Here is a 22,341-nt window from a genome sequence, read left to right as displayed (position 1 = left end):
GTGGGAAAGATAGCCTTAATGTTAAAGTGCAATGATGCACTGATGACATATTTAATCAAACTAAGAATGCTCATGACCTTGACTTTATAAAAGCTCTCAATGCATGAAGGAAAATCAGGGCCCTTTTAAGGATCAAAGAAAGTTTGTTTTGCTTCCCTGTCTGGTCTTTGTCAGCAAGGCCCCCCAAACTAGGAGAATATGGTGATATTTGTTCCTAAGAATGCAGCCGAGTACCCCATATACTTCAAGAAACTTTGCCTTCCTTCCTCCATATCTGAAGCCCCTCTACTTTCCATTAGGCCAACAGTATTGACGAGGCCTCTGCTCAGTGCCCTCTAGAGTGGGTTTAAAGAAGTATATAACTTCATCCCTGCTTTCAGGGAGGTTGCAATCCCTTTTGGAGAAAGAAGAGAGATAGATAGACATGAAACGTTTTGAGATTGATATGATTTAGTCTGTGGCTTAGTACTATATAGACTTGAGTATATCAAGAATTCTTCCCCCAAGCTCCCAAAAGAGAGGAGTAATCTCTGTGAAGTAGAGTTGAGTTGGTGTCTGTGGTCTCCTGAATCCTCTCATGCCACACCAAGCTTGCTCTTCTGGAGAGAAGTCTGGAAAAGCAATAGAGTGTGGTCTAAGGTTAGAATCACTAGAACCAGGTCCTTTCAGCCAAAATCCCTATTCTACTACCTTTTTGGGAATAAATGTCTAACCCCTCTGTGACTCTCTTATTCCATCTACAAAACTGGAATAAAAATAGTGCCTACTTCATAGAGTTATTGGGAAGCTTAAATGAGTTAACACTTGCAAAGTTCTTAAATGGAACCTCAAGCCCCCAGTGAGTACCAGCTCTAGTGTTAGCTTCTAGCCTCATTATCTCTTTAGAGTCTTTCAATCTGTCATCAGGTCTGGGTCCTCCCTTCTTTAAATTGCCACTCTTTCCCCCTCTTTTTTTTTTTATCCTACTGCTACCCCTCCCAATAAGGATAAGGAGGAGCCAAAATGAAAATCTTCAGTTTGATGTCTGATTCTGCCCATGGGTAGTTACATAACCTAAGAACATTACCCTCTATGAAATGAGGGAGCCAGAGTGAAGACACTCCAAGGAGTTTTTATATTTTGGTCCCCTCCTCCCACCCTATGCTCCCAGTTCTAAGAATCTTTGAAGTGGCCACTCATCAACAATAATCACCAACCACATCGGGTATTCACTAGTGCTAGACACTTTTCTAAGAAAATATATGTATTTATTCATTTCATCCTCATTATGATTCTGAGGTAGGTATTAACTATTATTTCATTTTTCATAGACTCAGACTAAGGCACAGAGTCTTAGTAACTCACTCATGGTCACATAGCAGTAAGTGGCAAAGCCAGGATTTGAACTCAAGCAATTACATTCTAGAGCCTGTGCTGTATGAAACTCCTGGGTTATACCTCCCCTCAAGGGGACAACCTCTCATCACCCTAAACTCTACTCAAACTGTCCTTTGCTGTCCTGCAAACACACTGTATCAATTAGTTTTTGCTATGTAACAAACTACTTCCCCACACAACCACCCCCCCCCCAAAAAAAACTTACTGGCTAAAAACATCACTATGTAATTAGCTCACAATTCTTCACATCAACTACGTAGACTGGGTTCAGCTAGGCAGTTCTTTGGGGCTTGCTTTTGGAATTGCTTCAGCTGGGTTTGCTTTTGCAGGACAGTCAAATGCTGGGTCATCTGGGCACTGGTGGGCCTGGGATGGCCTGAGCTGGGATGGCACTTCTCTACCTTGATGGCTTTCACCCTCCAGCAGACTAGTTCCGGCTTGTTCACATGGCAGTTGAAGAGAGCTCTGAGAGAACCAGAGCACTTGAAGCCTTTTGAGACCTGCCCTCAGAACTAGCACATCATCATCTCTGCCACATTCTATTGGTCAAAGAAGGTCACAGGTCAGGCCAGATTTATCTACCTCTTGATGGAAGGAGCTGCAAAGTTGGATTGCAAAGAGCGTGAATACAGGGAGTGAAAGAATTACAGCCGTTTTTGCAATCCATTATATATGCCTTCTGCTTTCTTGCCTCTACACTTTTGTTCAATTTTTTTCTTCTACCACCTCCTTACTCCTCTAAGTTCTCTTTTTCTCTTTATCTGTCATCATTCTATCCCATCTATCCCATGATAATCTATCCCATCTCCTCATTGGAATCTCTCCTATCCAACTAGCAACACCCTCTCTCTTCTCTCTGCATCTTGTAGTTCTGTTGTACATACTAGTTTGCATGTCCTGCTACTTTTTCTACTATTACTTGTCCATGGGCAAAACAATATATAATATTTTCAAGGGCAAGGACCATGTCCTATATTTTGGGGTACTCCTGAATACTCATCAGCATTCACACAGAGTAGGTATTCAACAAATGCATTGGAAATCATTTTTCCTTCATGCATTTGGTTTTGCCTTAAATTTCAACTCCAAACTTGCAGCATCTCACTTTCATATGAATCCTGGATTGTTGAGAGTGAGACTAGGAAGAAGACAGAAAAAATGGTGACACCTATTGAAAGTCAGACCACATTCACCTTTTGAGCTGTGAGATCAAATGTCTTTTGATATGAGGGATGGGGATGAAGCTAGATGTAATTCTCACCACCAATACTGAGATTTATTTGCTTTCTTTTTGGGTTTCTCCCCCATTATTTAAGGACCTTGTGGATTATTTACGAGCTTACTCGCATAGTGCTGTTTATGCTACATCCATGAGCCCCCCGATAGCAGAACAAATCATCAGATCAATGAAATTAATCATGGGACTGGATGGGACCACAAAAGGTAAGAGGGTCTGCAGAGAGCACAGTTCCCAAGAACTCCTCTCCCAAGCTTCTGTCTCCCTTCAGCTCTATCCATCTCCCCCTTTCTCAAATGAACACCTTTGCCTTATGTAACACTACTTGTAAGTCAAGCCATGTGATAAATGTTCTAAAACTCATTAGTACACACACCAAAAAATCCTTTGTTGAAGCAAACTTTCTAATACGCCTCCATGTGATGACCAAATTTGACTAATTCTGCATGATCAATTATGTTAATAATGAAGCAAACATTTTATGTATGTGTGTGCTTGTCTGGGCTTGCTTAGGGCTGTCACTTGTGTTTCCTGAATCAAAGTAGGCAATTTAACATTCAATTTTTTTAGTTTTTTTTAATTTTTTTTATAGCCAGGGACCAGTAGAGGACAGTTACCACTGGTCATTTGAAGATATACAGACAAAATACATACAATAACTTTCCAGCTATTCCAGTGGGTTACCACAGTTAAATTGTGCTACTTTGCTCAACCCAAATTAACTTAATCTACTTTTTTAAAAATTGTTTTATCAAAGACTTTTCTGTCTTTCAGAGATAGTTTATAGAACGTCTGTGATATGTCACACACCAGTGGGGATCCAATGATGAATAAGGCAACTCTTGCTGCCAGGAAAATTAGTGAGTGCATTTATGGAAGTCAGTATTTACACTGACCCCAGAACTGGCCACTGGGCTACACAATCCATGTGCGCACCCCCAGCTCCCTGCTGCTATGAAGCCCTACATTGTTCAGTGCAACCTTCCAAATCTACTGTTTCAGTAGAAGTATGGGGAAGTCCATCAGTTTTTAATATTTTTAAAGCAGCAGAATACTGTATTATATTCAAATTTTACCAGAATCCTACTACACACAGAGAGAGGACAGAGAGAGAGAGAGGGGTCTTTTTCTTTCTCCACATAAAATGCAGTGATTGGTTGCTCTCTAGGGTCCCTGCAGGGCTTGACTTTGGGGTGTTATGGCTGCATCTTGTACAAGGTCTTTGTGAAAAGGATATGACAGTCCAGAGCCTAGGGAGGTCTCATGGTACAAGACTGAAGGTGACTGCCTAGATCAGATTCCTGGGATACTGAAAACTCGTGTGTGGCCTTAGCCAAGTGACTTATATTTTTAACCCTGAACTAGTTATTTGACTTCTCTATACTTTAGTTCCTCTAGCTATAAAATGAGGAAAATAATATTTATGAGTCAAGGTTTTGGTGATAATTAGGTCAATTAATCTATGTTAATCTATGTTAAATATTAACATTGTGCTTGGAAACTATTAGTGGGCATTATATAATTGTTTGCTACTATCTTGTGTTATTATCCCTGGGATGTTCAAGAAGTATTTGAACCGCTTCTCAGGGGTGATGCAGGAGGGAAGTGAAGTAGGGCTAGATGTCCTCTAAGATCCTGGATTAGTCTGGATAAGGTGGGTTATACCATCATAACAAATAAATCCTGAAAACCTCAGTGGTTTAACAGAACCAAGCTGCTTCTTGCTTGCAACAAGTCTTATACAAAGCAGTCAGTCAACTCTCTACACAATTCTCACTGTGGGGGCAGTGACTCACCATGGTCACCGAGAGAGAGAAAAGGAAGGTCAGCCTAGAGGTGACACTTATCAACTTGCTTACCCTCCATTTGCCAAAACTATTCACATAGCCACACCCCAAAAAAGGAGATGGGATAAATTAAGGGATACAGATATTGAGTAAACAGGAGTCTTTCAGCCTTTTAATACTGAAGCATGGCATCCATTACTGCATGAGCTGTAAGATTGTATGAAAAATATGTCTGAAACCACTGGTTTCCCACAAAGCCATATTAATTGTCTTCTTGAACTTTAAGAATTTCTTAAAGGAAAATCAATTATGTGAGATTTAAGCAAAAATGAAAGTTAAGTGAATTGTCTCCTAGTGACCAAAATTATCTTTTGGTCTTGTTTTAAAGGTGAGTAACTAGGAAACAGTTATTCTGAAAATTAGCCTATGTCTCAATAAGGATTTTTACTAACTCCTTAAACCCTTTGGTGCATATGTTATCAGAATTAGTTGATTTACATGAATGCAACTTTACAATCATTTCCTTCTTTCCTCTGGACTGGTTTCATGCTTCATCACAGGCAGAAGTCTGTTGAAGATCTGCAGAAATGTTACATTTAAAGAAAGATATGATCATATGTCCTCCCCTTCAGTAATCATCTGTCATCAATTTTTCTTACCCTGAGGTGGGAGATACTTCCAGCGATTCTCTCTCTTAGTCTAATATGATGTAATTAAAGAATTCTTTTTTTTTTTAACTTCACAGTTAAAGCTTCTCATTTACTTCTCCTATAATTTTAATAGGAAAAAAAAAAAGAAGCAGTAAATGCTATCTGTAAGGTCTGGTTTTCTTAGAGCAGAGATAGGAGAGCCAGGGAGAAAGACAGGACAGTTTCTTTTCAAAGAAATGAACAAAGGAAAGAAGTAGCAAAGAAAAGTGTCAGAACCCTCAGCCAAGTTTCAGGTGGTTAGGCCTGACACATCTTTTGAAGAATTCAAAGGCACACAGTGAATGATCACACTGGCCTCATTTACAACAAGGCCTGCTTTAAATAAAATGAGCAGGACGGGTTGGGAATATTACATTAGCTCACTCCTGTCTGCAGAGATAGACTGACTTGCAGGGTAAGGTTGCCCAGAGCTCAAAGAGATGCACTGTGTCATGCGAGAGCCGCCTTCCAGGATCTGAGAAAGAGGAGCCTGGCTCGGATCCTTCATCTTCGGCCCATTCCACTACAACTGTGAGTGGAGCCTTTCAAGGCTTTGTTTCGGGTTGAGTTTGGGAAGCGGTTGGCCAGATCTGTTCCTTGATGAATGTCTTCACTTTAATCTGCAATGCAAAACCATACGCTTCAAAGAAAGGCAAGCTACAGGAATAAGGTCAGTGTTCCTTTGATGCCAAGGTTCAAAGATGAAATAGCAGTCCCAGTGAAATGACAATGTTTATGCACAAACAGCCACCTTCACTCTGCAGCCAGGCTGCTTGTGGAGTTAATGCACACAGGCTGAGGAACTGCAGGCTGGGCGTGCATTCCACATGCACCAAGGCCCTTTTAATCTCCTGGCCTGTCACTCTGTGCAGTACAATGAGCCCAAAGTAGAGATTTGATTTCTCCATCCTAATGGATGTTGGGTGGTCCTTCAGCCAAGCCAATGCTGTCAGCCCCTTAAGGGCAAGAAATGTGTCTTGAATTAATTTGGTGTTCCTCTGAGTGTCAAACTCAGTGCTTGGCTTAATAAATACGTCATGACTCAACTTCCATCTCATCAGCCAGTCCAATTTCAGGTTAGTGTTTATGCTAAATAAGATCATGGGCACGTTTATCTCATAGGACTGGGTGCGGGGAAGGGATCACTTAGTGATTGAGGTTACTTTCAGAAAGGTTCAGAAGGACCACAGCTCAGTCATTTTCTTCATCTAGACATGGTGCAAGCCAACACAAGAGGATGAGTCCCAAACCATATCAACTCCCCAAGAGAAAGCATTGTTAATAGTTGTCTTCTTATTGTTGTTTAAATCTTTGATGTACATTGTGCAATTAATCAGTCAGCATTCTTTTTGAATTCCCAATCTTGACTATGCCTTCCTACACCCTCTTTCCCCAACTCAGGATAACCTTTCACTTCTCAGAGAAGATAGAGTTTGTATCTCACGGGTGATTAATGGAGTGTGTTCTATCGCCAGACTGCAGGGGGGCTGGCGCCTGGCCCACCATTTGCTCTGTGACTGGCAAGTTGCTCACACACTCGTAGCCTCAGTTCTTTCATCACAAATTCAGGTTGTCAGAAGAAGTAAATGATGTAATATAGGTAAGGAGCTCAGCATGATGCTTGATACACAATAAACACTCAGTAAGGTTGCTATTATTTAACTCTTCTTTTTTCCCTTCCTTCTGCAAATTTCCCAATAGTTTTGCCCATCCTGGAGTTCTCTTTCCCTCAGAGCTCACACCTACTGACTCTATCAGCAATTCCTGCAGCATTTCCTTGGACATATATCCAGAATCTGAAAACTTTTCACATCCCTACCACTCTCTCCATCACCTCTCACCTGGATTACTGGAGGAGGCTCCTGGAATGTTCTCCCCACTTCTGTCCTTGCCTTTTTATGGCATGTCCTCCATCCAGCAGGCAAAATTATCTAGAAGGAGGAGGAAGAAGAGGAAGAAGAGGAAGAAGAGGAGGAAGAGCAGAAAAAGGAGAGGGAGGAGGAGGGCGAGGAACAGGAAGAGGAGAAAAGATAAGTCAGACCATGTTACTTCCCAACTCAGAACTTGCCACAAGTTTCCTTATTCAGTGTCAGTGTTCAGATTGTGGCCTTCATGGTTTCTTAGAATACAGCCCTCCATATTCCCTATCTTTCCCCTCGCCCAGTCCACTGCAAGCAGCAGCGTCCTTGCTTTTCCTAGAACACAAGAAGTAGCTCACATCGAAGGGCCTTTGCACTTGTTACTCCTTCTAGAATTGCCCTTCTGTATGACCCACCCCCTCCCTTCCCTGATCACAATCTGCCTTCTTAGGGAAGTTGTCTTATCCTAAATACATGCCCTCCTGTCCCTCTACTTTTCCTCACCTTGCTTTAATCTTTATAGCATTTATGAGACAACTTATATATGTATCTGCTTATTGTCTATTTTCTCTCACTAGAATGTGATCTCCAGGAAAATAAGTCTTTTGCCTATTTCTGACATTGAGAACAGTGCCTGGCAAGTCTATGTGTCCAGCAAATGTTTATTGAAAGACAGAATTCTTCCCTCATTCTCTCTTATCTCAGCAAATAAATAACTCTGATCTCCTTTACATCTCTGTGACTGATTCTCTGCCTTCCACCTTCTAAAGGCACTGACTCCTTTTCTCAACCACATATGTACTCACTGATTTTCCTCATCCTAACAGCTTTTCTTTACCCCTTCTTCGTTTTCAAACAGCCACCAAGCCTTATCCCTTCCACTGTGGCAAATCTTCTCAGAAGAGTGACCTCTTCTGCTTGCTTCATGTCCTTGCTCCCCACATAATTCCCAGCTCCAAAGCCTGTTCTCTGCCCTCTTACCCCATGGGCCCTGCTCCCTCAAGGCCACTCTTGCCCACCTGCTCTCCTGCTCCTCCTGCCAACTTAGACTTGACCTCTCCACACCATTCTCTTTCTTTAAAAATGGTCTTCCCTGCCAGGTGCACGCCTGTAATCCCAGCACTTTGGGAGGCGGAGGCGGGAGGATTGTGTTAGCCAGAAGTTGGAGACCCTGGGCAGCATAGCGAGACGTCGTCTCTACAAAAAAACAAACTAAAGTAAATTAGCCAGGTCTGGTAGAGCATGCTTGTAGTCCCAGCTACTTAGGAGGCTGAGGCAGAAGGACCACCTGAGCCCAGAAGGTCAAGGCTGCAGGGAGCCATGATTGTGCCACTGCACTCCAGCCTGGGCAACACAGTGAGACTCTGACTCAAAAAAAAAAAAAAAAATATTTTTCCCTTAGTTGTAAAGATACTCTTTTTTTTCTGACTTTTCTCTTATTTTTTCATGTGTTCTTCCTTTTCCATGAGGCCTCTTCCTCTGTCTGTTTTTGCTGAAATCCCAGCTTCTGTTCTCTTTATATTTCCCTTTGCACAAGTATTCTCTCCTGTTTCCTTTCCAAAACAGCTTGCTGACCCCATCCCCCAGAGATTTCTGCATGAAGTGCTTGTGGCAGTTCCAAAAGCTCCAGGTGATGTGGATGCTGCTGGTGTAGGAACCACCCTCTGAGAACTACTGCTGGATAATGGCCTTGTGGCCATTCTCTTCCTCCCATCAGACTCTAATGGATTGTGGATTTCTTATAGATAGAAACCATCATCTCCCCATGCCATCTTCATATAATCAGTGATAAGCACTGTGCCTGACACATCACAGGCCTTCAATACATATTTTCAAGTTGAACTGGAAAAAAATGTATTAAGTCCCAATTGTGCCACTGTGCAGATACTAATAAAATATCTGTTCAGAGCTATCTTTTCATCAAAAGACTTCCGCAGACTCTCTGGATACCTAATAGCGGCCATCTGAGTAATTGACCTTGCTCACCAAGGTCAGCATCTTCCATGTAGTCTTGCCTATGTACATGTCCACTTTTACTCATGACATCCATATGCTTATTATAGAGCCATTGATATTGGAAAATGCTGCCTTTGTGTCCCTGATCACTACTTCATGTTTCATGGTGATGAGAGTGCCTGATGGGAGAGAGAGATGACCACAAGCAGTGGTTCTCAAAGTAGGGAAGGGGGAATCCCTGGACCAGCAGCATTACCTGAGGCTTTAGGACTGCGATGAAGTGTTTCTGACTCAGAAGCTCTAGGGGTCAGCAGACTGTTTCAGCCATCCCTCCGGGTGGTTCTGGTGCAGGCACAAGTTTAATAACCACATTGCTACATACAGGAAACAGTTAAGGGTATATGCATGGAGGAACAGTAAAAAAACAGAAGATGGATTCTGGCAAATGCAGACAAAGGTAAAGGACCTAGCAAAAAGAGAGGAAGAATAACAGACAGGAAAAAAAAGAGAAAAATATGAGACATGTGTTGATCCACTTCTTTAAATCTGTTTAACGCAAAACACCAACCCCGTTCACTCAATTACTATAAGCACCTCTCCAGTCTTCCCCAATCCCCTTGACCACTTCGGCATCGGGAAAAGCAAAGAGCTTACTGCTCATGAAGTTCATGTTCCTCACACCAGTCTCTCCCTTAAACCCATGTTCTCATAATTTTCAAAGTATGTAAAGTCATTAAAAATTCATGGTCACAACATCAATTATATTATTTCCTTTGACAGTAGGCACCTGGCAGTGATACGGCCATTTCTCCAATAACTTTTGTCCCTTGAAATGGACAGGATAATGTTCATAGTAATTACTTAAACTCTTTAGCTTTTCGTGCATCTTCAATAGGTTGAGTTCATTTGGTGAGAAAGGAAATTCCCAATAGGCAACACCACTAAGTATTAATTTATTTTAGGAATAACTTACGGCAAAATATTTCACATTCATAACTTGGAAGAAATGGCTTTTGCTATAATTATGTAGGATCTACTTGACTTTGCAAAGTAATTATCACCCTCCTCATCTTCCTGTTGTGGTTGTTACAATTTTGGTGACATGATGTTGAAATAATATTGGCACTTTTTTTGAGAAAAGATGATCTGTTCAACTTGACGCATTTATTGAATATCAGATACTAAGGTTCTTATATTCTTTCAATTTCATATCAGGATGAAGTAGCAATTATATGGCAAGCAATTACTTTGACTACTTGCTAATATGCAGATTTTAGATCTCCAGATCCATTTACCTGAAGGACTAAATCCTTGAATATTTTAGAATTTATATGTAATATGTCTTTTAAAATATAAAACTTAACCAAAGACAGAAATAGCTATAACGAGCAGGCCAGTACTTAAATTTGAATTACACTATTGACTAGCTCAATCCTTATTTCACTGCAATAACTATATGATTATTAAAAGATCATAATGTCTATGAGTTGATAAATTATTTTCTGTTTCTTCAGTGCTAGGTTGGTGGGATAATCACCAACTTTCTGAATCACAAAACCACAATTTTCTATAACATGCATGAAAATATTTGACTCATTTATAACTGAGTGGCCAGTAATGTTTGGAGGAAAAAACAGTAATGGAAATTTACTTACAAGTGAAAATAAATACAAAATTTTAATTCTTAATATATAATATCTGATTTCAGAAGAATACACCTGTATCATTGCTAATAAAATCTCCTCTATTTAAATGGTAAGCTTGAGAAAAATGAAATTTTCTATTTTTCTTCAAAGTCATACTTGTTCCTCTCTGCCCTCAAACTAAGGAGTTTCTGGGTACTGTGGTGGGGAGGGGAAGATATATCTGGATATTGTGTAGGTAGAGAAAAGCTAAAAGTAAAATTAAAATGGAATAATGAATTGTGTTCTTCCTGGGAAAAAATTAGCTATACAAGACTCGTAAAAATATAGGGATTTAGGCCAGGCGTGGTGACTCAGCCTGTAATCCCAACACTTTGGGAGGCCAAGGCAAGAGGATTGTCTGAGCCCACGGGTTCAAGACCAGCCTGGGCAACTTGGTGAGATCTCGTCTCTACAAGAGATCACAAAAACTAGCCAGACATGGTGGCATGTATCTGTAGTTCCAGCTACTTGGAAGGCTGAGGCAAAAGGACAGGTTGAGGATGCAGTGGTCATGTCCGTGCCACTGCACTCCAGCCTGGACAACAAGAATGAGACTCCAACTCAAAATATGTGTGTGTGTGTGTGTGTGTGTGTGTGTGTGTGTGTGTGTGTGTGTGTATTTAATAAGACAGAGTGGCAATGGGATATTTTCTCTTTTTAATTTCATATGATCTCTCCATGTAGCACTCATGGGTTATTGCTGCAAAAGAGTACACAAATATCATAACAGTATTATTATTATCCTTCCTCAATCATCTTAGATACTATCCATCAAATTTAGATATTTTCAAGATAATTACCTCAATTCTCCACTTTCAATAGGAAGGTAAATCTGAACAAGCCTATCAGAAAATGAAACCCAGGTTTTAATGAACTTTATTAAAAAGGTCAATAAGAAAAGGATGGGAAAATTAAGTCTGCAAATTAGAGCTAAGTACCCCAACCATTGTGCTGGTATAAGTATTCCTTAATCAGTGTGGTCTTCCTTTGCCCTTCAGAAGTTAACATTGATATCAAAACACGATCTAAGCAGGAAATATTCAATAGAATTGCTCCTCAGCAGAAAGCTTCCTCACACTAGACCCTTCTGAGGTTGTATTTATTGGATGACTCGGGAAGTATTCAAAACGTTCCATCTGTGTAGAAGTTGTTACCTTGGAAGCTATAGAATTCTACTTGCACATCACATGCTGTCTTTAGCAGGGTTGGGAAATGAAGGCTCTCAGCTAACACGATACTCTTTTTTTTTCCTTTGGGTATTAGACTCTGGGAGAAGGCTCTCCATTCCTGAACCAGGAAGGTGATGGGTTTTAAATTCACATTTTATTATATTATGGTGTTATACTATATTATATGGCTATATAGTGTTATATTTTATGGTGATGTTGCCTATTCTAAAATTACACCTGAATATTCTGTTCCTTCATTGCACAGTCCCTGGTTTTATTCACTGAGAACATCTGAGGGACTAAAGATGACCATTTGGCTTCCACACCGTGGGAAAGTACATATTCTGTTAGTTTAAGTTCAGAGCATGTTTAAAAACAGATAAGTTTTTAAAAATGCTGTTGATCAAATTGTTTTTATCTCCACAAACACAGAAAGAATCTCTCTACAAAATCAAATAAAGCAATGTGGGCCTTCTCTGATTTCCCAAAGACTTAAAACCATCCCTCATGTTTCCCCTTTGCCACACAGCCTTCCTTGTTCTTGACCCCAAACACAAGTGCCCCTGTGCTTTCTGCTACTCAAATCTATCTCCCAAAACAAGTTTAGAGTCCAGACTTGGACTCAGAGGAAATCTGGTCTCAGAACAGCTTGAGAGTTCATGCTGTAGTGACCCTTCTAGTTCTTGCCATCAACCCAGAGAGACCTTCCCTAAAATAGCATTCCCTTCCCTGTGGGGTTACTCTGTCTACTCCCTCAGTCCTCATTATTTTTCTTCATAGCATTTATTACCACTAGGAATATGGATTTGTTTCCTGGGTTACTATCTGTTTCTCCCAAGAAAATACAATTGCCATGAGGGCAGAGACACTGTCTCCAATTTCAAGTAGCACATGTTAGCTGAATGAATGAGTCCTTGAGCGTTCGTTTTGGCCACATCTCAACAACCATTCTCCAGACATCTTATGTCCCTATGTGTGCTCATGGTTTTTCTTCTATCTGGAAGGCTCTCATCTCTCTCCACAGCCCACTGCTCCCATTATTTATCTCTAAAGTACATATTCATCCTTCTAAAGTCATATGTTTATGGCTCAGTCAGAAAATTACTCTTCCTTCCTTCAGTCTCCTGTAGGTTTTGCTCCTATTATGTTAATTATACATACCCCAACACAGCTCTCCAAATAGATACTGATTCATTACTTCACTGTGCCATCACATATGTGAATTAATGAATAGCCAATACTGGATTTAAGACTAAGCAGATTTCATGGACAAGCCTTGTAATCTAATCACTGTTTATAAGCAATTACATTATTTTTTAGGAGTTGCCTATAGAATGAATTTGGTTTAAATACTGTGGTTATAATCATCTCATGGGTGGGTGAATGCATAGGCCAAGACCTATAGTCCCTTTTCAATTCTTTGGATAAACGCAGAGTTTTACATTATGTATGCTAAGGATTTGTCTAGATTCTATTAAATAGAGGTGAGGTGAGTACGCTGGACAATTCAAGCCAATGCTACAATAGCAGAAGAACAAATGGACTTTTTCTTTTATGGATCCAAGTAGTTAACTGAATCCCTCACTTAAAGTTTCTTATGGAGACTCCATCTAAAACTCAAAAGTGCATTTGACTTTTTTATACACAGTAATCAGGTGGGACTGGGCACCAGTTAATCCTCTCTGTCCAAGTTGAAGTACATTTCTAAAACAGAGGAGGGTAGATTGATTCTTAAGCATCCAGAATGACTTTTTTTTTTTTTATCCTCCCAGGATGTTTTTCAATCAAGAAACTCCATGTTTTCATGACATTACTTGGTGACTAGTAAGTTAAGAAACTAAAACTACCACAGAAAAATTTAGATTTCCTTTTACACCATACAGACAATGAAAGGTAAAGGGACATTAGGATTTTGAATCCTTGAAAGTTTTTCATAGTATCCTTCTTTGTAGAGTCAGCATTAAATAAAGCATATTACTTGTAACAAACAAACATATCTGTGGCTGAACACAATAGAAATTTATTTTTTCCTTACACAGTGTCCAAATAGTGCTCCTATTGGGCAGATAGTTCTCTTTTAGAAATCCAGCCTCCTTCCATTTTGTGGTTCCTCATATGGTTTCCTAGGTTGCTGGCAAAGGAGTAAGGTGTTTGGAAGATTGTGCATGTGATGTTTTCATGAGCCATAGCTGGAAAGGCATATTACATTCCCATTCACATTCCATTGGTTCAAGTCAGTCACATGATTTTGCCTAACTGTGAAGGAGCCTGGGAAATGAAGTTGATGATGCTACAGTGTAGGGGGAAGAAATGAATTTGGTGAATAGCTAGCCAGTCTTTGCCACAAATCTTAACCACAAATGTCTAGGACATTTTTTTCCCTCAGACTTTCTGATGGCCATATATTTAGGAAACATTGTGTATTTTAGATAGTTTCCCAATCTTTTCCTTTTGTCTTGGTAAATAAACTCTTGATCTGAAGTACAAGCTAAGAACAGAAGGAAAATATAGTCCAAAGGACTGAAGATGGACCTCTTTTCTTCTTATAGGGACTTCCAGAGCTCCTAGTCTTACTTTTACTACAACTCCTTGTGGTTTCTTTTACACAGTACTCAGTCTCAGCATGTGGCAGGTATTGACATCATTATAATTATTATGTTGTTAAATTTCTCAATGCTGTGTACTTTCTAGAAGCAGAAAGTGAACCCTGAGGATAATGCTTCCCTAGAAAAAAATTAAAGTGACATAAAATTGGAATGGCTCTACAAGTCAGGCCAGACAAAGGGAGAGTGTGTATTGTGGAAATAGTTACATACGGGCATTAAGGACTTTTTTTTTTCAAAGAGAGGATGCGATGAGGCAGAAAATGGCATCATTATCAGAAAATTGTAAATTACAACTTAAAAACATGGGCATTTAGACTAATTTTCTGAATGAATTGGATACTATCCTTTGGTACTTTTAGGATCCTAGACTAAAAGGAAGCTAATAGGCTTGGACAAGGATCAAACCCCTGATGTTCATCAGATCAACACCCAGCCCTTGACTAATTAAGGTAACCACACATAAGACAAGACTGAATTCCTAGCCCAGGTAGACAAATAATACTAGAGACCTCATACCAAGATTGACTTCATATGAAAATATGATCCTGATCAACATCACTTGTAGTTCATATACTTTCAGAAGCACTAAAAGCTGTTTGCTTCTACTGTCATGTCTAGGTAGGCAGGTTCACTCTAGATAATTCATTCTGTACATCAGATTTTTTTTAAATGTTCTAAGCTTAAATTTTTGTTTTTTTATTCAATTATTAGGAGTAGGAGTTGGTTAAAATGCCAAGGTCTTTCAAGCAATTTCATTGATCCTTTGAACTTCAATCATTTTTTATTTACCTTCTACAGAAAAAAGAGTGATATTTAAAATATAATGTATTTACACTGAAAAATACAACCATGCCTCATTTAAACATCATTTTGTATGGATTATTTCATTCATTCTGGTCATTTGTAAAATTTTATCCTGAGATTGGCACATGAGGTATTGACCCTGCTCCTAACCCATCGTGGACTGGGAGAAAGTGGCACCAGCCCTTTCCAGCTGTGACCTGCAACCTTTGCTCTGGTCCCTGGAACAAGGCACACATATTTTTACACTTGAGTTTGATAGGTTAGAAAAAAAGGAGTAACTAAGTGAGAAGATTTAGGGCACTGAGAGGGGGGAAGAAGGAGTACACGGGATGACAGCAATTAGCTCTCAGGAGAGGAATTTTCTCACTTTCCTACTGTTTATTTTTGACAAGAGATGCATTCTCAAACCTGTCTCCTAAGATGTTGATCTTCTTCAGTGCAAGCTGTTTGGGGCTATGAGCTGCACTATCCATCCACATCCTCAAGCTTATCTTGTAACTGCTAGTGAAGAGATTGACTCTGCTCAAAGTCTCTCTTCTCCGGGGGAAAAACAGTGAAAAGTTAAAAGGACTGTGAATGATAATTAAATATCCAGTTTTAAGAAGTCTTCTTGCATTTCTCAATGTCTACCTCAGCAGAGAGCTCAGTGAATACAAAAGTGGTTTGCTACCATTTTTCTTTCCTCCCCATCAAATTCAGCCAGGACATATTGTTTGCGCTGTCCCACTGAGGTGCCTCTATGAATTCAAGAAGCATCCACAGTGAATTCCACCCAAAATGCACTGAGGGCACCAGAATTGAAGGCCCTCAACATTGTTAAGGGGAAACTAGCTGCTGCTTCCTAAATATATTTGCCACTTGGTTGCCAGCTGGAGACACAGAAAGAGGCAGAGGGCACGAAGAGCTGCGTTTTCTAAATGGTTTCAGGCTCCTGGCATTTCAGCAATAGCTAATACAAAACAGATGTCAGTGCTACGCTTCACTGGCTTTCAGCTGAGGGCCTGCCTCTGTCCATGATTAATCACCTGTGCTGGGGGGCAAAAAAGTTCTACCTGGTCCTTTTGTGTGTGTGGACCTGAGGTCAGGGTTAGCAATCAAGGTGACAGGCATTGCCGCTCTGCCTTATTGCGGTTCACCTACACATATGACAGCTTGGGTTTGTCCAATACATGCAAAATTAGTCAACCAACTGAACTCTAGCTAGGAGAGGAAGTTTGCCTATTTGGGCATATATGGCTAGCAAACTGTTCCGGAACCGTCTGCCTCTTAATTTGCTTTATTCAGAGAGTTAGCCAAGAGTAGATTTTTATGGCTGCTCAGAAAATTCTGCAGTTAATATGAGTCCTTAAAAAATTTCCCTAGCAAGAGCATAAAGAGAATGTTTGTCTTTTAGATGGCACTGGGGCAAAAGGATAGTGTGGCCACTTCCTTTCAACTGTCCTACAAACAAGATATCCTTTTACACTGTGAGTTCTATGGAAGCATCCTCTCCACACTTGCTTCCTCTGTATGGATGGACTCCGAGGTGGGGGAGTGGTGATGTAACACACTTGGAATTCCATGTTGGGCCAGTGAAACTGGGGAAGGAAAGAATGTTATTCCATTATTCCATCCGTAGCCTCACCTGGGGTGAAGGGGAGCTGTTGTTCCACACTGGTCTTTGTTTTTCCCATTGTATGCCCCATCCTACAGCTGGGGAGGATAAAGCAGGTGGATTTGTGTCTGAGGAAGCCCAGCATGTGTGTGGGCTAGAGAGAATGCATTCACTTTCTACTTCTGCATAACAAATTACCACAGGCTTAGCATTTAAAGCAACGCCCATTGATTGACTCGGTTTCCTTGGGTTAGGAGTCTGGGCCCAGTGTGTTTTCTGCTCAGGTTCTCATAGGGATGAAATCAAGGTGTTTCTCATCTGAAGCTCAGACTCCTCTTCCAAGTTGGGTTGTGACAGGATCTAGTTCTTTGGGGTTGCCAGACTGAAGTCCTGTTTCTTTGCTGTCCACCAGCAGGGCCCGCTTTCAGCTCCCAGAGATTGCTTACATCCCTTCCATGTGGCCCCACTATCCTTAAAGACAGCAAAGGAGAGTCTCCCTCACATCAACTCCCTCTCTCTCTCTTTGAATTTCTTTCAAAACTTAGAGATGTTGACCAGGGGGCTCCCCTGATTTGGTCTCTTTGGTAACTACTAGTTCATGTCTCCAACGTTTTGGGCCTCTTGCAAAATAGTAGGACTTGATGTAGTTAGATTCTCTATGACCATCTGCTTCAACTTGAGTACTGAGAATGAAAATTATTCTGATGAACATTTAATTCTGAGAAATAGGAACATATTAGAGGGACATCCTGGGTACCCAAAAGACCAAGGAGGGCAGTGGGCTAGCCAAATAGTCCAGGTACCACGGGTCAGTTGCGTTGCCCACAGGGACCCAGTTTTAGAGAACAAACCCAAGTCAGTCAGTTCAGTCTGGTTCAAATGAATGGTTTTCAATAGTTGATAACCATAGAATTTTTTCAAATGAAGTGTGTATGAAATCCATTACATAGAACATATATATTTTTAAATTTTACAACTCATTTTATTGTGTGTCGGACACTTTACTAAGTGCTTAATCCTTAATCCTCATTATGGTATGAAATGGGCATTATTATTCTTATCATTATTCCCATTTTGTAGGTGAAGAACCCAGGTTACAGAAAGAGACATTCCTTGCCCAAGATGGTAGAGTTGATTTTGAACCTAGGGACTTTCCATCAATTTTCCCCACACCCCACTCCCTAGAGCTTCTTCAGTTCATTCCTCCCTAGTAAGCTCTGAAAAAACAGAGATTTTTTAACTATGTAGGAGGCTGCCTCAGGTGGGGCTTCTTGGTGGCCACCTTCATTTGCATAATTCCTCAGAACCCTTTCAAGGGACCCCATTCACCTGGTTACTCAGCCCAGGGCCTTTCCCTTGTCACGGATGGGAACAGTGGTTGAAACACTTCTCCTCGCCCGCTTGGGGCATTTGCGGCTGTCCTGACCTCCTAACTTGTGTTGCCACGAGCTTCATCTTTCTAAACCCCCCTCAGGACGTGTCATTTTCTGTTTACAATGCTGCTAGGGTTCTCTGCTACCCACCAAAAAACTGACTCTCAGGATGACATCCGCAGCTTCCAGTGGTTTGAGTCCACTCATCTTTCCCATGACTGGAATCCAGACATTCTAGGCAGGTCCTTATTCTCCCCCTTATCACCACCAAACTTCTTATATGCTCAAGATGTCCACTTGCCATCTCTAGTTCTCTGCCCCAAACTCTCAGAGCACTTACTTCATAGGGCACTTGATTTTCTACCTTCTGTTTTATGTTTATTTTATTTTTTTCTATTTATAAGCCCCTTGAAAATCATGGATGCACTGATCTTTTAATCTTCCGCTCACGTAACAGCCACCTGCATATAACAGACACTAAGAAAGCAGGTGCTGAATTAATCATCCTCCCAAGTCCTGGGAAAAAAAGTAAAGCAGCTATTACTATCATCCCCATGTAACAGATCAATGAACAGAGGCTTAGAGAGAATGAGTGATTTGTTCATCATAGAAAAAGGGGAAGATGAAGCCTGATACACAAATACATTGAGCATAAAAATTATTTGAGACTGAATTGTTCTCTGGTGTCTTCAGTTATGATCAATCATTATTTTCAGAGAATCAACAAACAAAACATAACTGATTACTTTTAACAGTGGTTCTTAATTGGGGTATACACAGCAGTTACCCAGTGAGTTTTTCTGAAAGGTCTCAGTCCTACTGGAGCAGGATCTCTGCAGATGGAGCCTTACTGTGTGTATGAAGACAAAAAAAAAAGGCCAGTCATGGTAGCTCATATCTGTAATCCCAGTGCTTTGGGAAGCCAAGGAAGGAAGATCACTTGAGTCCAGGAGTTTGAGGCCAGCCTGGGCAACACAGCAAGACTCCATCTCCACAAAAATTAATGTATATACATTTTTCCCAAATTACTTTATTTAATGAGTAAAATTTCATACGTACTGACTTGCTGAGATATTGCTCTCTATTTAGATGCAAACTAACATTCAATCTTATCATTCATAAGTATTCATAAGGCTAGTACTTTACAAATGTCTACATCTGTCTTATGGCTATCTTAATGGTATAATATTTGATATAATCTGCCCTGTCTCCTGTTAAACCCTTTCTCTCCAAACGGCCTCAGAAATTTTTCATCTTCTGTTCCCACCCTAGCAGATGGCCTGGCTCCTGTACATAGTGAGTGCTTTTCTTTTGTAAAATGTATGACTCCATGCATCATGGAATTCACACCTCATCAGGAATGAGTTTACCAGCTTTTCCGAAGAACAGACTTTGACAGTTTCCTAGACATTGCAGATTTCCAGGTCAGCTAGGTAAGGTATTCATGATCTCCAACCCTCAGTTTCCTCATCTGTGAAGGAGGCCCCCCAAAAAACAGTTCCTGGCTTGTCGTAGATGTGCAAGAGAAGTCCATGCTCACCCCTCCTTGGGATAAAATACCTAATGGTGTGTCTGAACAGCTTATGGTGAGGTGGAGGCAGGGCATCTTCCCAGAGCCCTTGAAATCAGGCCGCACAGATGGCCACCCACCCCTGATGTCCAGCCTAGTCCTGCACACATTCCACAGGGGCATGATTGAGCGGCCCAGAGAGCCCTTGGAACATGTGTATGTGACTATAAAACATGCCATAACCTTGGAATCCGGACATCAAAAGGGAGAGCCTCAGTGCCTGATAAAAATGTGTGTTCCTCTTAGCAAGCCACTCCAAACGCTCTTTTCTTCACCCCACTGGGAAGCTTTTCAGTGCTAATGTGATTCTTATGATTTTCGCCGCACTGTAGCCTCTTGATCTTTAGTGAGATCTCTCTGCCCCTGAGTGTGTTGGAAACAAAATGTCCTGTCTGGTGTCCAGTGCTTAAAATAACAGACGCTGGGTTCCTGCTGCCACGTTGAAACTTTATTCCAAGGTCTCTCCCCACCAACCCCACCACCTGGCCAAGCCAGGGGTAGAAACCCAAGGTAAATGACCAAACAGAGGAGGAGAAGCAGGAGGAATTAGGTATTCTTAAATCACTATAGGTATTCTTTCAGATCAATTTGATTTCCCCTGGGTTAAAAAATATCAACTTCTTAAATTGTGAGAAATGATTTATGGAAGAAGACTGCCCATCTTCAAAGACAAGGACCACATTTTCCAAGCAATGCTGCCTAGGTGTGCGCTCGCGATCATCCAGTTTATATTCCTGACAGTGGCAGTGTGCTAAATAAATTAAGGAGGGAGGGAGCAATGTGTATTTCTGCATATATGTTTTCAAGCCTGGGAAATAATAAAATAAGTCATCCTTGGCATCTGGGCAAAGTCACGTTTCCTCCATTAAAAGGGAACTTGCATCGTCTGCAGAAAATAGACAGTGGCACTGGTATTGGCCCACGAGCTAGTCAAATCCATCTTTTTTGCTTAGTCTTACAGGGGGAAATGCCTTTCTTTCTTTTTTTTGCATGCCTATGGTTTGACAGAGAAGAAATTTTCCTTCCTTAAGACAGGTCATTCTGGTAGTTTTCACTGTCCATAATTCCCTCTGGCCCTCTGGGAGACCGAGTTGTCCCAAACACATTTTTGGAAATGCCACAGACCATTGTTTTTATTAGGGGACTGCAAAGCTTTGTAGTAAGAGGCTTTGTGTTTTATTTGTTTTTCTTCCCCTGCCCCAGCTGGTTTTGTTTTAACAGCATTGGAGGAAAGGTTAAAGTATTTGTGGCCTCTGTTAACCTAGCCCATCTCTCAAGCAGGCAGAGTCAGATAGAATGGCAACATACAGGTCACTAGCCAGGATAGGTTCACCCCTGATTTTATCCACCCTTATAAGAGGAGTGAGGTTGACAGTGGGGTTGATTGCAAGATGAGCGAACATTTTGGAGCAGGTAGCTGTCAGGGGAGCAGGTTATCCCCATAAAAGGTACTTTCTGAGAACCTGAACTCTTAAAAACTCCTGGGAGGTTCAAATATGTCAAACAAGAGGCCACCACATATACCCATCTTTTATTTTCCATATACAGCCATGGAGCACAGTTCAGCCAGGACATAGTCAGACACCTACCCAGGGCAGGCACGGTTCTAGGGGTGGACAGGAAACAGTAGCTATTTCTGAGACATCTACCAAGTCTGCTAGGCTGCACCTTGTGAAAACCAAAATTCATGCCAGGTCCCATCCCTAGAGGTTCTAATTTAATGGGCTGGGGTGCAGCCTGAGCATGGGATTCTGCCAAGCTGTCTAGATTCTGATGTGCCATTGAGGCTACTAAGAACTGATGCCCTATGGAAAAGGGTAGTTATCTTTTCAAGTATCTACTGGATGCCAGTTACGGTTCTAAACACTTTTTCTGCATTAACCTCTTTATTTCTCTGAATTTTCCTGTAAGATAAGCTTATCTCTAATTTATATATAAAACTGAGGTTTTAAGCTGTTCAGGTAGACTTTGATTCTTAGTTAATTTAACTACAAAGCCTATTTTTTCCACTTCACAGCATCCTTAGAGAACTCAGAATATGACAAAATAAACACGTGTGTAAACTCTCCAGAAGGCTATGTAAGAGATTGTCTCCCTCACTTATTTATCTTAGTAGGGACTTCCCCTGTCTTCCATGAAAATGTGGAAGAAGGATTAGGAACTATTTAATTAGAGACTTTGAGTGTTTTGAAGGGGATATGGCCTCCATTCCCAATCTTTAAAGTGTTCCTTTGCCAGCCTAGCCTGGCTGTCCCTACAAAAACAGACACGTGCCTAATATCTCTTCTACTTTTACAGAGCTCTCTTCAGGCAAGGATCTCAAAGCACAATATAATTAATAAAATCAGTCACATCCTGTTTAGATGAGTAGCATTTTATATGTACAAATTCCTCTCTGCCCCCAGGCCATCCAAGGGTATAAGAATGTTTCCAATTTTAAAGAGTGAGCAGTAGAGTAATTGAAAGGAGCTGTATCTTGGCAAATGCAAAAGACCTCAAAGGCATTTATAGTGACCTATATGAGAAAGCATGGTGACCACAAACTGTATCATAAAGGATTGTCAGCCATGTTGTGCTAAATGGTTCAAAGACAGGGCTAGAATAAAACATTCAGCTCTTAGGGATCAGATACCCC

At 40.8% G+C, this 22,341-nt stretch overlaps 1 protein-coding gene across 1 annotated transcript in view; it reads left to right on the top strand.

Moving 5' to 3' along the window:
- The window catches only part of SPTLC3 (serine palmitoyltransferase long chain base subunit 3), a 143,512-nt gene that overhangs the window by 105,037 nt on the left and 16,134 nt on the right, over window positions 1–22,341 (top strand). Inside the window, exon 9 of the mRNA XM_008060152.2 lies at window positions 2,694–2,820. Coding sequence (XP_008058343.1) covers window positions 2,694–2,820 — 127 coding nt within the window. The remainder of the gene's footprint in view (window positions 1–2,693; window positions 2,821–22,341) is intronic.

This window comes from Carlito syrichta, unplaced genomic scaffold (assembly GCF_000164805.1).
Source record: "Carlito syrichta isolate Samal-C Ts95f unplaced genomic scaffold, Tarsius_syrichta-2.0.1 Scaffold304542, whole genome shotgun sequence".
Lineage (NCBI taxonomy): Eukaryota > Metazoa > Chordata > Mammalia > Primates > Tarsiidae > Carlito > Carlito syrichta.
Note: the sequence above shows the minus strand (reverse complement) of the source record. Positions and strands in the feature narration are given on the sequence as shown.